The 15398-nt window shown below is 44.1% G+C and overlaps 1 protein-coding gene across 1 annotated transcript; it reads left to right on the top strand.

The window, feature by feature from the left end:
• Positions 1–9828: 9828 nt before the first annotated feature.
• LOC121537537 (zinc finger protein 260) lies at positions 9829–13969 on the top strand. The gene is made up of 2 exons (XM_041845145.2): positions 9829–9935; positions 12151–13969. The coding sequence occupies exon 2, from the start codon at positions 12174–12176 to the stop codon at positions 13017–13019; it is 846 nt and encodes a 281-aa protein (XP_041701079.2). The 5' UTR covers positions 9829–9935; positions 12151–12173; the 3' UTR covers positions 13020–13969.
• Positions 13970–15398: the final 1429 nt, after the last annotated feature.

Below are 15398 nucleotides of genomic sequence, written 5' to 3'. Positions count from 1 at the left end.
TATAGTTTTTTTTTGTTTAATAGGCTAAATGACACATTCTGTTTTTCTTAAGGGTAGCTTTACTTCTCTCTCTCTCTCGATTCAATTCAATTCAATTTAAGGGCTTTATTGGCATGGGAAACATATGTTTATATTGCCAAAGCAAGTGAAAGAGATAATAAACAAAAGTGAAATAAACAATAAAAAATTACAGTAAACATTAAACTCACAAAAGTTCCAAAAGAATAAAGACATTTCAAATGTCATATTATGTGCAAATAGTTAAAGTACAAAAGGAATAAACATCTCTCTCTCTCTCAGCCAGTCCCACAATCAGAGTTATGTGACCCCAGGCTGTGTCAGATCAATATATCATTAGCGCCAGTCTCTGCTTCACCCTTCATTCCTCATTTAGGGGACCACAGATAGCTCAGCAATATCAAACCCCTTCTTTTCCTCGCTCGTTCCTCTCCAAGTCTTTCCTCCCCTCGCAGTTTATGTTTATTCAGGGTCCTTTCTTTCTATTGCCCCCCCTCTCCTTTGATATCCTCTCTATTCCTCTTTGCATGCTCTACCTCTCCTTTCCTCTGTTGGCCTTTGTGCTGCATTAAGTGGATTTCTCTGAACCTACAGTTGACAGGGGGACAGGGTAACAAGAAAGAAAGAGGGAAAATGAGAGACGAGGGAGCAGAGGGGAAGAGGATGAGAGGGCAGAAAGAGAGGGAGAGAATATGGAGAGGATTTCTGTGTGCAGTGGAGGAAGACAGGGGGTGCCAGAGGAGGTAGGGAGGGAGATGGAGGAGAGTGATGGAGAGGTGGAGGGGGAGGGAAGACTGCCTGCCTTTCCTGGGTGAAATTAATTGTAATTGTATTGTAGTGGCTCAACCCTTCAGCACACGGCTGACTGATGGCGTGGCAGACATGGCTGAGGCTGAGCCTGTGGGCTGTGTGGGACTGCCTCTGTAAACACAACAGCCTGTCAACATACCTTAATATAACAAGGTAACAACATATCCAGACTGGATGTCAGATAGGTAATGGGAGAATAAGCACAAAGGTCATTGATGGCTAATAGGCAGAGGTGTAATATAAATTGGGGTCCTTTCGGTCAATGACTGAAAAGAGTAAGGTTGATGTAATTAACCGTAAAGCACAAGAGAGAAGGGAAATATTGACTTAATCAGCCAGGCGAGTGGGGACTGTGGCGGCAATGAGGGAACAATAACATGGAGAGGATGATCGTCCTCCCTCATCTTTACCTTACACATTACCACACACACACACACACACACACACACACACACACACACACACACACACACACACACACACACACACATACACTCCACAAAGCAAGTCCTGCAGGCTCTAGTTTGATCTTATCTTGACTACTGTCCAGTCATATGGTCAAGTGCTGCAAAGATAGACCTAGCTAAGCTGCAGCTGGCCCAGAACAGAGCGGCACGTCTTGCTCTTCATTGTAATCAGAGGGCTAAAATTAATACTATGCATGCTAGTCTGTCTTGAGTGAGTCAATTCTTGTTTTTATACGAAACATGAATGTGTTGGAAATTCCAAATTGTTTGCATAGTCAAATTACACACACACTTACCCCACCAGACATGCCACCAGGGGTCTTTTCACAGTCCCCAGGTCCAGAACAAATTCAAGGAAACATACAGTATTATACAGAGCCGTGAATGCATGGACTCCCTTCCATCTTATATAGCGCAAGTTAACAGCAATCTTGGTTTCAAAAAACAAATAAAGCAACCCCTCACTGCACAATGCCTCTCCCCCATGTGACCTACTTGTTGTGTGTATGTACTGACATGTACAGTACCAGTCAAAAGTTTGGACACACCTACTCATTCAAGGGTTTTTCTTAATTTTTACTTTTTTCTACATTGTAGAATAATAGTGAAGACATCAAAACTATGAAATAACACATTTGGAATCATGTAGTAACCAAAATAGTGTTAAACATATTTTATATTTGAGATTCTTCAAATAGCCACCCTTTGCCTTTATGACAGCTTTGCACACGCTTGGCATTCTCTCAACCAGCTTCACCTGGAATGCTTTTCCAACAGTCTTGAAGGAGTTCCCACATATGCTGAGCACTTGTTGGCTGCTTTTCCTTCCCTCTGCCGTCCGACTCATCCCAAACCATCTCAATTGGTTTGAGGTCGGGGGATTGTGGAGGCCAGGTCATTTGATGCAGCCCTCCTTCACTCTCCTTCTTGGTAAAATAGCCCTTACACAGCCTGGAGGTGTGTTGGGTCATTGTCCTGTTGAAAAACAAATGATAGTCCCACTAAGCCCAAACCAGATGGGATGGCGTATCACTGTAGAATGCTGTGGTAGCCATGCTGGTTAAGTATGCCTTGAATTCTAAATAAATCACAGACAGAGTCACCAGCAAAGCACCCCCACACCATAACACCTCCTCCTCCATGCTTTACGGTGGGTTCTACACATGCGGAGATCATCCGTTCACCCACACCGCGTCTCACAAATCTCCAATTTGGACTCCAGACCAAAGGCCCAAGCAGGTCTCTTCATCTTATTGGTGTCCTTTAGTAGTGTTTTCTTTGCAGCAATTCGACCATGAAGGCCTGATTCACAGGGTCCCCTCTGAACAGTTGATGTTGAGATGTGTCTTGTGACTTGAACTCTGTGAAGCATTTATTTGGCCTGTAATTTCTGAGACTGGTAACTCTAATGAACTTATCCTCTGCAGCAGAGGTAACTCTGGGTCTTCCATTCCTTTGGCGGTCCTCATGAGAGCCAGTTTCATCATAGCGCTGGATGGTTTTTGCAACTACACTAGAAGAAACTTTCAAAGTTCTTGAAATGTTTAATTGACTGACCTTCATGTCTTAACGTAATGATGGACTGTCGTTTCTCTTTGCTTATTTGAGCTGGTCTTGCCATAATATGGACTTGGTCTTTTACCAAATAGGGCTATATTTTGTATACCCCCCCCCTACCTTGTCACAACACAACTGATTTGGCTCAAACGCAAGAAGGAAAGAAATTCCTCAAATTCACTTTTAAGAAGGCACACCTTGTCACGATCGTTTACGGATGAGACGGACCAAGGCGCAGCGTGATAAGCGTACATATTTATTAACGTACTGAACACGAACAAAACAACAAACAAACGATACGTGAAGTCCAAGGTAGACTAATAACATACCTATACGGAACAAGATCCCACAACTAACTTGTGCCAACAGGCTGCCTAAGTATGGCCCCAATCAGAGACAACGAGCTACAGCTGCCTCTGATTGGGAACCACCCTGGCCAACATAGATCTAAACTAACAGACACCCAACACAGAAAATACACACCCTGACTCAACAAATACAAGTCCCTAGAGTCAGGGCGTGACAGTACCCCCAAAGGTGCGGACTCTGACCGCGCCACATAAACCTAACAGGGTAGGGGCCGGGTGGGCATTCCGCCTCGGAGGCGGATCCGGCTCCGGGTGTGACCACCACTTACTCTCCACCTCCCCGTTGCGCCCCTGGTCTGGTCTGGACCTCGGCGCGCTGACTGGAGCTGGACCCGACGACGGTGGATCGAACTGCTCTGGCTCCGGGGTGGAGCCGCTGACCGGAGCTGGATCAGGCACCGGTGGAGCGGACTGCTCTGGCTCCGGAGTGGAGCCGCTGACCGGGGATGGACTGGACCCCGGTGGAGCGGATTGCTCTGGCTCCGGAGTGGAGCAGCTGACCGGTGCTGGACCAGGCACCGGTGGAACAGGCACGGCCGTGCCGGACTGGACACACGCACCACTGGCTTGGTGCGGGGAGCAGGAACGGGCCAGACCTGGCTGATGACGCGCACCCCTGGCTTGGTGCGGGGAGCAGGAACGGGCCGGACTGGGCTGACGACGCGCACCACTGGCTTGGTGCGGGGAGCAGGAACGGGCCGTACCGGACTGGCGACGCGCACCACTGGCCTGGTACGGGGAGCAGGAATGGGCCGGACTGGGCTGACGACGCGCACCACTGGCTTGGTGCACGGGGCAGGAACAGGCCGGGCCGGGCTGGCGACGCGCACCACTGACTTGGTGCGAGGGACAGGAACACGCCGGACCGGGCTGGCGATGCGCACCACTGGCTTGATGCGAGGAGCAGGAACGGGCCGAACCATACTGGGAACACCCACCACTGGCTTTGTGCGGGAATCAGGAACGGGCCGGACCGGACTGGCGACACGCACCACTTGATTGGTGCGAGGAGCAGGACTGGGTTCCTTCATTAACCCCCGCTCCTTCTGCTGCCTAACCAGCTCCTCTCGCCGTGCCTCTACACTTTCCTTCTGTTCCCTCTGAACCAATGACCCCCTTAATCTGGCGGCCTCCTCTGCTAAACGGCTGAACCGCTCTATCGCGGCCTCCTGTTGCCTTGTCGTCCACGGCGTGAGCCCCCCCCTAAAAAATGTTTGGGCTTGTCTCTCCCCCGTGATCATGGCCTCCATCCCTCTTGCCAGACTCTCACTCATCTCCTCCCAAGTCCATCCTCTCTCCTCGTCACGCTGCTTGATCCAGGCTTGGTGGGATCTTCTGTCACGGAACAAGATCCCACAACTAACTTGTGCCAACAGGCTGCCTAAGTATGGTCCCCAATCAGAGACAACGAGCTACAGCTGCCTCTGATTGGGAACCACCCTGGCCAACATAGATCTAAACGATCTAGAAACTAACAGACACCCAACACAGAAAATACACACCCTGACTCAACAAATACAAGTCCCTAGAGTCAGGGCGTGACACACCTGTTAATTGAAATGCATTCCAGGTGACTACCTCATGAAGCTGGTGGAGAGAATGCCAAGAGTGTGCAAAGCTGTCATCAAGGCAAAGGGTGGCAATTTGAAGAATCTCAAATATAAAATATATTTTGATTTATTTAACACTTTTTTGGTTACTACATGATTCCATATGTGTTATTACATAGTTTTGATGTCTTCACTATTATTCTACAATGTGAAAAATATAAAAAATAAAGAAAAACCCTTGAATGCGTAGGTGTGTCCAAACTTTTGACTGGTAGTGTATGTGTAACTGATAGATGCACACACACTACATATTAATGTTTTTAAATGTATGTCAATTGTAAAGTATTTTGTCTGTAATGTTTTTTTGTTATATGTCGGACCCCAGTAAGACTAGCTGTCGCCATTGGCGTCGGCTACTGGGGATCCTAATAAATCAAATCAAATCACACACACCACACCCTTTTCCTATTTTTTCTCATGTTTGCCACTACCTTCACCCCTCCACCCCTAAGCCATCCTTATGGGATGAGGCAAGGAGGGGTGAGGATGAGGGTGATTAAAATGGGGATGCTGGATGGTGAGCAACCTGGACTCACGGGTAGACGTAACATAGTAAATGTAAATTCGAACACTCTAATTAGTATGATATGTTACGTTTCGTATGGTATGTACAGTGGGGGAAAAAAGTATTTAGTCAGCCACCAATTGTGCAAGTTCTCCCACTTAAAAAGATGAGAGAGGCCTGTAATTTTCATCATAGGTACACGTCAACAATGACAGACAAAATGAGAAAATAAAATCCAGAAAATCACATTGTAGGATTTTTTATGAATTTATTTGCAAATTATGGTGGAAAATAAGTATTTGGTCAATAGCAAAAGTTTCTCAATACTTTGTTATATACCCTTTGTTGGCAATGACACAGGTCAAACGTTTTCTGTAAGTCTTCACAAGGTTTTCACACACTGTTGCTGGTATTTTGGCCCATTCCTCCATGCAGATCTCCTCTAGAGCAGTGATGTTTTGGGGCTGTCGCTGGGCAACAAGGACTTTCAACTCCCTCCAAAGATTTTCTATGGGGTTGAGATCTGGAGACTGGCTAGGCCACTCCAGGACCTTGAAATGCTTCTTACGAAGCCACTCCTTCGTTGCCCGGGCGGTGTGTTTGGGATCATTGTCATGCTGAAAGACCCAGCCACGTTTCATCTTCAATGCCCTTGCTGATGGAAGGAGGTTTTCACTCAAAATCTCACGATACATGGCCCCATTCATTCTTTCCTTTACACAGATCAGTCGTCCTGGTCCCTTTGCAGAAAAACAGCCCCAAAGCATGATGTTTCCACCCCCATGCTTCACAGTAGGTATGGTGTTCTTTGGATGCAACTCAGCATTCTTTGTCCTCCAAACACGACAAGTTGAGTTTTTACCAAAAAGTTCTATTTTGGTTTCATCTGACCATATGACATTCTCCCAATCCTCTTCTGGATCATCCAAATGCACTCTAGCAAACTTCAGACGGGCCTGGACATGTACTGGCTTAAGCAGGGGGGACACGTCTGGCACTGCAGGATTTGAGTCCCTGGCGGCGTAGTGTGTTACTGATGGTAGGCTTTGTTACTTTGGTCCCAGCTCTCTGCAGGTCATTCACTAGGTCCCCCTGTGTGGTTCTGGGATTTTTGCTCACCGTTCTTGTGATCATTTTGACCCCACGGGGGTGAGATCTTGCGTGGAGCCCCAGATCGAGGGAGATTATCAGTGGTCTTGTATGTCTTCCATTTCCTAATAATTGCTCCCACAGTTGATTTCTTTAAACCAAGCTGCTTACCTATTGCAGATTCAGTCTTCCCAGCCTGGTGCAGGTCTACAATTTTGTTTCTGGTGTCCTTTGACAGCTCTTTGGTCTTGGCCATAGTGGAGTTTGGAGTGTGACTGTTTGAGGTTGTGGACAGGTGTCTTTTATACTGATAACAAGTTCAAACAGGTGCCATTAATACAGGTAACGAGTGGAGGACAGAGGAGCCTCTTAAAGAAGAAGTTACAGGTCTGTGAGAGCCAGAAATCTTGCTTGTTTGTAGGTGACCAAATACTTATTTTCCACCATAATTTGCAAATAAATTCATTAAAAATCCTACAATGTGTTTTCTGGATTTCTTTTTCTCAATTTGTCTGTCATAGTTGACGTGTACCTATGATGAAAATGACAGGCCTCTCTCATCTTTTTAAGTGGGAGAACTTGCACAATTGGTGGCTGACTAAATACTTTTTTCCCCCACTGTATTTATTTGTGGATGTCCATCATCCATTTTGTATGATATGTTACGAATTGCAATTCGTACAATATGTTACAAATTTGCAAACGTATGATATGTTATGAAATCTAATTTGGGAGTGTGGTGCCAGGAAAATAACCTCTCACTCAATGTCAACAAAACAATGGAGATGTTTGTGGACTTCAGGAAACAGCAGAGGGTGCACCCCCCCTATCCACATCGACAGGACTGCAGTGGAGAAGGTGGAAAGCTTCAAGTTCCTTGGTGTACACATCACTGACAAACTGAAATGGTCCACCCACGCAGACAGTGTGGGGAAGAAGGCGCAACAGAGCCTCTTCTACCTCAGGAGGCTGAAGAAATTTGGCTTGGCACCTAAAACCCTCACAAACTTTTACAGATTTTTTCAATGAGCCACTGAACCAAATTCTGGTTTGGATTGTTATGTAAACACAATTGAATAAATATTTACACACACACACCATACTCTACAAGATGCAGATTATCTATGCATCTCATCAAGTGTCTCCACATCTAACACATTCAATAGATCATATATTACACAGAATGTTACAGTAGTGTAAGATACAGTTTTGTACTAGACTAGTGTCAGTGGGGGTCTGCTGTTTCTCTCAGCATGAGAATGAGAAAAAAATGAAACTGATATTGATTTAACTTTCAGAAGCAGCATGATTACCAACAATGACGAGACCGCCTACAGGGAGGAGGTGAGGGCTCTGGGAGTGTGGTGCCAGGAAAATAACCTCTCACTCAACATCAACAACACAAAGGAGATGATCGTGGACTTCGGGAAACAGCAGAGGGTGCACCCCCCTATCCACCTCGACGGGACCGCAGTGAAGAAGGTGGAAAGCTTCAAGTTCCTTGGCGTACACATCACCGACAAACTGAAATGGTCCACCCATGCAGACAGTGTGGTGAAGAAGGCGCAACAGAGCCTCTTCAACCTCAGGAGGCTAAATAAATGTGGTTTATCACCTAAAACCCTCACAAACTTTTACAGATGCACAATTGAGAGCATCCTGTCGGACTGTATCACCGCCTGGTACGGCAACTGCACCGCCCACAACCGCAGGGCTCTCCAGAGGGTGGTGCGGTCTGCCAAACGCATTACCAGGGGGCAAACTACCCGCCCTCCAAGACACATACAGCACCCGATGTCAAAGGAAGGCCAAAAAGATAATCAAGGACATCAACCACCCGAGCCACTGCCTGTTCACCCCGCTATCATCCAGAAGGCGAGGTCAGTACAGGTGCATCAAAGCTGGGACCGAGAGAATGAAAAACAGCTTCTATCTCAAGGCCATCAGACTGTTAAATAGCCATCACTAGCACATTACAGGCTGCTGCTGCCTATTGAAATCACTGGCCACTTTAAGAAATGGAACACTAGTCACTTTAATAATGTTTACATATCTTGCACTACTCATCTCATATGTATATACTGCATTCTATTCTATAATATTCTTCTGTATCTTAGTCCATGCCGCTCTGTCATTGCTTGTCCATATATGTATATATTCTTAAATCCTATTCCTTACTTTTTTGTATGTATTGGGTATATTTTGTGTAATTGTTAGATATTACTGCACTGTCGGAGCTAGAAGCACAAGCATTTCGCTACACCCGCTATATGTGACAAATACAATTTGATTTGATAGATCAATTTTCACACTTGTGTCTGGAGTGCAGTCTATTAGAAGTCCTAGTAGCATTCACCCAGAACAGTACTGTGAAGCTCACCCAGGGGCATAGGTGCAGAGGGGTGGTGTTAAACTACTCCTATCATTCATCATTGACCTCTCTCCTTCTCACATATAATAGCAATTGGCCACTCAAAAAAATAATGTCTCTCTACATAATGTCACTGTACTGTATCTGTCTCATTCACACACACATGCACACACTCACTCAAGCACACACGCACACACACACACACACACACACACACACACACACACACACACACACACACACACACAAACAAATGTGTGAACAATACTGCCTTCTGATGTTTTCTGTTGTGCAGTCCTGGTTATGACTATACCATCTGAAATACCCAGTGATAGGTTATGTCTATGTTTATATACACTTTATTAGTGCCCACCACTGCTTCCTCTAGGCCTATTTACGTCACTGCTTTATTTGGGTCAGATTAAGCAATTTGTGTAATCCTAAATAGTAGGGAGTATAAATGCATTTCAAGTCTTTTCCCAACCATTGGTATTCTGCAGACAATGTTTGAAGATCTGCATCAAGCACCAACTTGTGAGCGAAAGACTGAAAATGTTAACATTTTGATTAAATTATATTTTCAATTAAATTAGCCTACACACAGATGTAATTTCAGAACATCGCGGTGATAATACTCAAATCCATCATACTTACTTCCGCGCCTGAGCAGAGTTGATGCTCTCAAACACAGCAAAGACAAAGTACACTTTCACGGCCAGGTTGCAGGCTAGCCTGAACAGCCGCTAGTGGTCACTATTTACCTTATTTTTTTATTTTATTTTTATAGTGATCCGTCTAAAAACAGGTAAATAGCGACCACTATCGGCTGTTCAGGCTAGTTGCAGGTGTGTTCATGTGAAAAAAAAAAAAAACGTAAAACCTGTTATATAGATATCATCATATTGTAATTTGTTATATAGATCCACATCGACATTTGTAAAGGCGTATGCATGTACTGTAGCAACTGAACCATTACAGCCATTCACGGGGACCAAAATTGGGTGCTTAAGTTTCTGGGGGAGTGTGTTAGTGATGCACCTAACGTGCATAAAGCGCTCGAGACTGCCATGAAAGTTGCCTAGTTTGCTGTCGTTTGTGCAATTTCATCTGACACCTTTATAGTGTTAAACGTTATTTTCTGTAAGTATTTTTCAATTAACTGCCACCTCTTCGTATAATATTTGTGTATATGAATTGCAGACGTGCAAATATTGATGGTCCAGCAACCCTCTTGAAACATCTGCCTCGTCGCGTGAGCTGCTTGCTAACTAACGATTAGCTAGAACGAGCCAACACGAATGTTATTAGCTATTCTAGCAAGCTAGCTACAACCCACTAATTTCCTTGATAGCTAGTTACAACCAATCGCTGTGTCTTAATGTACTTGGCACGCATTTCAGTTTACAGCATGTTTGTCTTAAGGTACGAAGATGTACTGGGTAGCTAGCTAGCTAGGTGAACAATGGCTTAATACCGTTAGTATAACAAATTGCTAAATATATATCTATATCTATATCTATATATATATATATATATATATATATATATATATATATATATATATATATATATATATATATATATATATATACATACAGTTGAAGTCGGAAGTTTACATACACTTAGGTTGGAGTCATTAAAACTCGTTTTTCAACCACTCCACAAATTTCTTGTTAACAAACTATAGTTTTGGCAAGTCGGTTAGGACAATTTTTCCAACAATTGTTTACAGACAGATTATTTAACCTATAATTCACTGTATCACAATTCCAGTGGGTCAGAAGTTTACATACATTAAGTTGACTGTGCTTTTAAACAGCTTTAGAAGTTTGATAGGCTAATTGACATCATTTGAGTCAATTGGAGGTGTACCTGTGGATGTAATTCAAGGCCTACCTTCAAACGCAGTGCCTCTTTGCTTGACATCATGGGAAAATAAAAAGAAATCAGCCAAGACCTGGTTCATCCTTGGGAGCAATTTCCAAATGCCTGAAGGTACCACGTTCATCTGTACAAACAATAGTACGCAAGTATGAACACCATGGGACCACGCAGCCGTCATACCGCTCAGGAAGGAGACGCGTTCTGTCTCCTAGAGATGAACGTACTTTGGTGCGAAAAGTGCAAATCAATCCCAGAACAACAGCAAAGGACCTTGTGAAGAAGCTGGAGGAAATGGGTACAAAAGTATCTATATCCACAGTAAAACGAGTCCTATATCGACATAACCTGAAAGGCCGCTCAGCAGACTACCGTTTGCAACTGCACATGGGGACAATGATCGTACTTTTTGGAGATATGTCCTCTGGTCTGATGAAACAAAAATAGAACTGTTTGGCCATAATGACCATCGCTATGTTTGGAGGAAAAAGGGGGGACTTGAGGAAGAACACCATCCCAACCGTGAAGCACGGGGGTGGCAGCATTATGCTGTGGGGGTGCTTTGCTGCAGGAGGGACTGGTGCACTTCACAAAATAGATCGCATCATGAGGAAGGAAAATTATGTGGATATATTGAAGCAACATCTCAAGACATCAGTCAGGAAGTTAAAGCTTGGTCGCAAATGGGTCTTCCAAATGGACAATGACCCCAAGCATACTTCCAAAGTTGTGGCAAAATGGCTTAAGGACAACAGTCAAGGTATTGGAGTGGCCATCACAAAGCCCTGACCTCAATCCTATAGAAAATGTGTGGGCAGAACTGAAAAAGCGAGCAAGGAGGCCTACAAACCTGACTCAGTTACACCAGCTCTGTCAGGAGGAATGGGCCAAAATTCACCCAATTTATTGTGTTAAACTTGTGGAAGCCTACCCGAAACGTTTGACCCAAGTTAAACAATTTTACATTTTAGTCATTTAGCAGACGCTCTTATCCAGAGCGACTTACAGTTAGTGAGTGCATACATATTTTTTTTTCCATACTGGTCCCCCGTGGGAAACGAACCCACAACCCTGGCGTTGCAAACGCCATGCTCTACCAACTGAGCTACACAAGATTTTAAAGGCAATGCTACCAAATACTAATTGAGTCTATGTAAACTTCTGACTCACTGGAAATAAATAATTCTCTGTACTATTATTCTGACACTTCACATTCTTAAAATAATGTGGTGATCCTAACTGACCTAAAACAGGGAATTCTTGCTAGGATTAAATGTCAGGAATTGTGAAAAACTGAGTTTAAATGTATTTGGCTAAGGTGTATGTAAACTTCCGACTTCAACTATGTATATATCCTATGGTATGGGCACGTTTCACTGCTAACATCAAGCCAATCAAAACACTTTTTACTGTACTTCAGAGTTTTCTGGCCTTTTACCTCTAATTTATTTTGTCTGACTCATCTTTTTGCCAGGGTGTTGAGTGGAGTAGGTAGACATGGCTGACCAAGAAACTGGGCCCATTGGGTTGGGCAAGAGGGCTGCAGCAGGTGCTGCAGTTTTCAAAGTGCGTGAGGCTGCAATGGCTATTCTTCAAACAGAATCTACTGGTAACCTGAAAGTACAAAAACGGAGTGTCCCATCGACTCCTTTCATCGTACCAGAACCTTCCCTAAGGCCCCCCACTCTGCTATTGCCACCTTCGCACCACGATAACCCAGTTGGAGGTTTTACCTGTGAGGTGTGCGGCCAGAACTTCTTCTCTTTTCCTCAGATGGTGAGACACAAACAGTTCCACGACGAAGAAAGGCCCTTTCCCTGTGGTGTGTGTGGGAAACGTTTCCTGAGCCGCAGCCATTACACTGAGCACCAGCGGGTTCACACTGGGGAGCGCCCCTTTCCCTGCGACCAGTGTGAGCGCTCGTTCACCACACACCACAACCTAAAGCGTCACCACACCATCCATGCCAAAGAGGAGGCATACCGCTGCCGGAAGTGTGGTGTGCTCTTCTGCCAGCGCCACGAGTACCCCAGCGGCATACCTCGACCCGACCTCGAGCCTCGACCTGGGTTCGAGTCCATGTCCATGATGCAACCCACACCTCCTATTCAGGTCACACTCACACCCAAGCAGATTAAGAAGCTTAACAACAACAAGAAGAAGAAAAGCCATGATCTCTCAACCAAACATGATCATTCTAAGAAGAAGAAAAAGAGGAGAGTCAAGCATCCAGGCCCAGCAGAGAAAGTACATTCTGTGCCTCAAGAGGAACTTTGGCCTGTGTTGTTAACTAGAGGAGAAAAATTGCAAAAAGTTGCTTATGACATTGAGGTTATTCTTTGATCCCACATGATGATGAAACAAATGGGATAATCAGTTAGATCATGATAAGAAAGAAAAAAAGATGAATGTTGTTCTGTTTCTTATAATAATAAGTGCGTCTCCACCCATGTGGACGTACTGTTTCATAAAAGGAGTTATACCTCAAAACACTTGTCTTGCATCACATCATGATTTTGGTATTTATTCCTTAATTGAGTTCGAGAAAATAGGAACTTTCTCTCCACCAGTGATAATGATTAGAAAATATTCTGTCAAGCATTTAAAATGGTTAACAGTCCTCTGAAATGTTATGGTTTTACCTTTGAGATCGTGACCATTGTTTTTGTATTACTTTAGTATATATATTTTTCAGTTGTTATGATTGATTAATTCAATTATATTTGATCCATTGCGAAGAAAGGGCTAATTAGACTGTGTCCATACATTATGAAATGACTTGCTGTTAAACCAGCTTACTCTTCTGATGGTACACATTCAAAACTAATTTCCATATCAAATCATGTTCATCCGCTTTTTAGATTACGATCATAGAGGCCTGTAGGGTTTCTTGCTTGGCCTCAACCATTAAATCGTCCAGAAATTGCCCTCACCAATGTATGTACGTGTAAATAATCATGATACATTTTTTTGTTGATTATTAATTACTAAATGTACCTGACATAGGAATATCTGTAGTCTGTGTTAAGGGAATAATGCTGTTAAATTGGGGTAACTAGTAAAGTTCCAGAGTCTGAATGTCAAACTGCTATGAAATGTATATATTGTCTCAGATTGAATTCTGCATAACTACCTCAGGCTGTAGATTGTAAATGTGTATTTTTTTAATTGATAATGGGTACTAACTTCTTGCCTTTGTCTTGACTGTTGACACTTTCCAGATACACTATATATACAAAAGTATGTGGACACCCCTTCAAATTAGTGGATTTGTCTATTTCAGCCACACCGTTGCTGACAGGTGTATAAATTCGAGCACACAGCCATGCAATCTCTATAGATAAACATTGGCAGTAGAATGGCCTTATTGAAGAGCTCATTGACTTCAATGTGGCACCATCATAGGATGCCACCTTTCCAACAAGTCAGTTCGTCAAATTTCTGCCCAGCTAGAGCTTCCCGGTCAACTTTAAGTGTTGTTATTGTGGAATGGAAATGTCTAGGAGCAACAATGGCTCAGCAGTGAAGTGGTAGGCCACACAAACTCACAGAACGGGGCAGCCGCATGCTAAAGCGCATAGCGCGTAAAGATCTTCAGTTGCAACACTTACTACCGAGTTCCAAACTGCCTCTGGAAGCAACGTCAGCACGAGAACTGTTCATTGGGAGCGTCATGAAATTTGTTTCCATGGCCGAGCAGCCGCACACAAGCATAAGATCACCATGCGCAATGCAAAGTGTTGGCTGGAGTGGTGTAAAGCTTGCCGCCATTGGACTCTGGAGCAGTGGAAATGCGTTCTCTGGCGTGATGAATCACGCTTCACCATCTGGCAGTCCGACGGACAAATCTGGGTTTGGCGGATGCCAGGAGAACGCTACCTGCCCCATTGCAAAGTGCCAACTGTAAAGTTTGGTGGAGGAGGAATAATGGTCTGGGACTGTTTTTCATGGTTCGGGCTAAGCCCTTAGTTCCATTGAAGGGAAATCTTAACGCTACAGCATACAATGACATTCTAGACTATTCTGTGCTTCCAACTTTGTGGCAATAGTTTGGGGAAGGTCCTTTCCTGTTTCAGCATGAGAATGCCCCCGTGTACAAAGCGAGTTCCATACAGAAATGGTTTGTTGAGATTGGTGTGGAAGAACTTGACTGGTCTGCACTGAGCCCTGACCTCAACCCCATCGAACACCTTTGGGATGGATTGGAACGCCGACAGCGAGCCAGGCCTAATCGCCCAACATTAGTGCCCGACCTCACTAATGGTCTTGTGGCTGAATGGAAGCATGTCCCCGCAGCAATGTTCCAACATCTAGTGGAAAGCCTTCCCAGAAGAGTGGAGTCTGTTATAGCAGCAAAGGGAGGACCAACTCCCTATTAATGCACATTATTTTGGAATGAGATGTTCGACGAGCAGGTGTCCACATACTTTTGGTCATGTAGTGTATTTATTTTTCATCATGTCACCAGAGACTCCTCTTAAAGTGATTATAGGCATGCATATAAATATATTGGCTCAGCTAACATAAAATACCTGACCTAACTGGTTGTGATGAATACTTTAAAGTACTTTGTATCAGGCTCTGTATTACAGCAAACATGTCTATCACATTTTATCTTCACTATTAAAAAGGGTTAAAGAGGCACCCATCTCTGCTCTATATATATCATGCTTGTCTTGCAACAAGATGTAAACACTCAATTGTGCTTATGTAAAACATAAC

The sequence above is a fragment of the Coregonus clupeaformis genome, chromosome 24 (genome assembly GCF_020615455.1).
Source record: "Coregonus clupeaformis isolate EN_2021a chromosome 24, ASM2061545v1, whole genome shotgun sequence".
NCBI lineage: Eukaryota > Metazoa > Chordata > Actinopteri > Salmoniformes > Salmonidae > Coregonus > Coregonus clupeaformis.
This window is presented reverse-complemented; position numbering and strand designations above follow the sequence as displayed.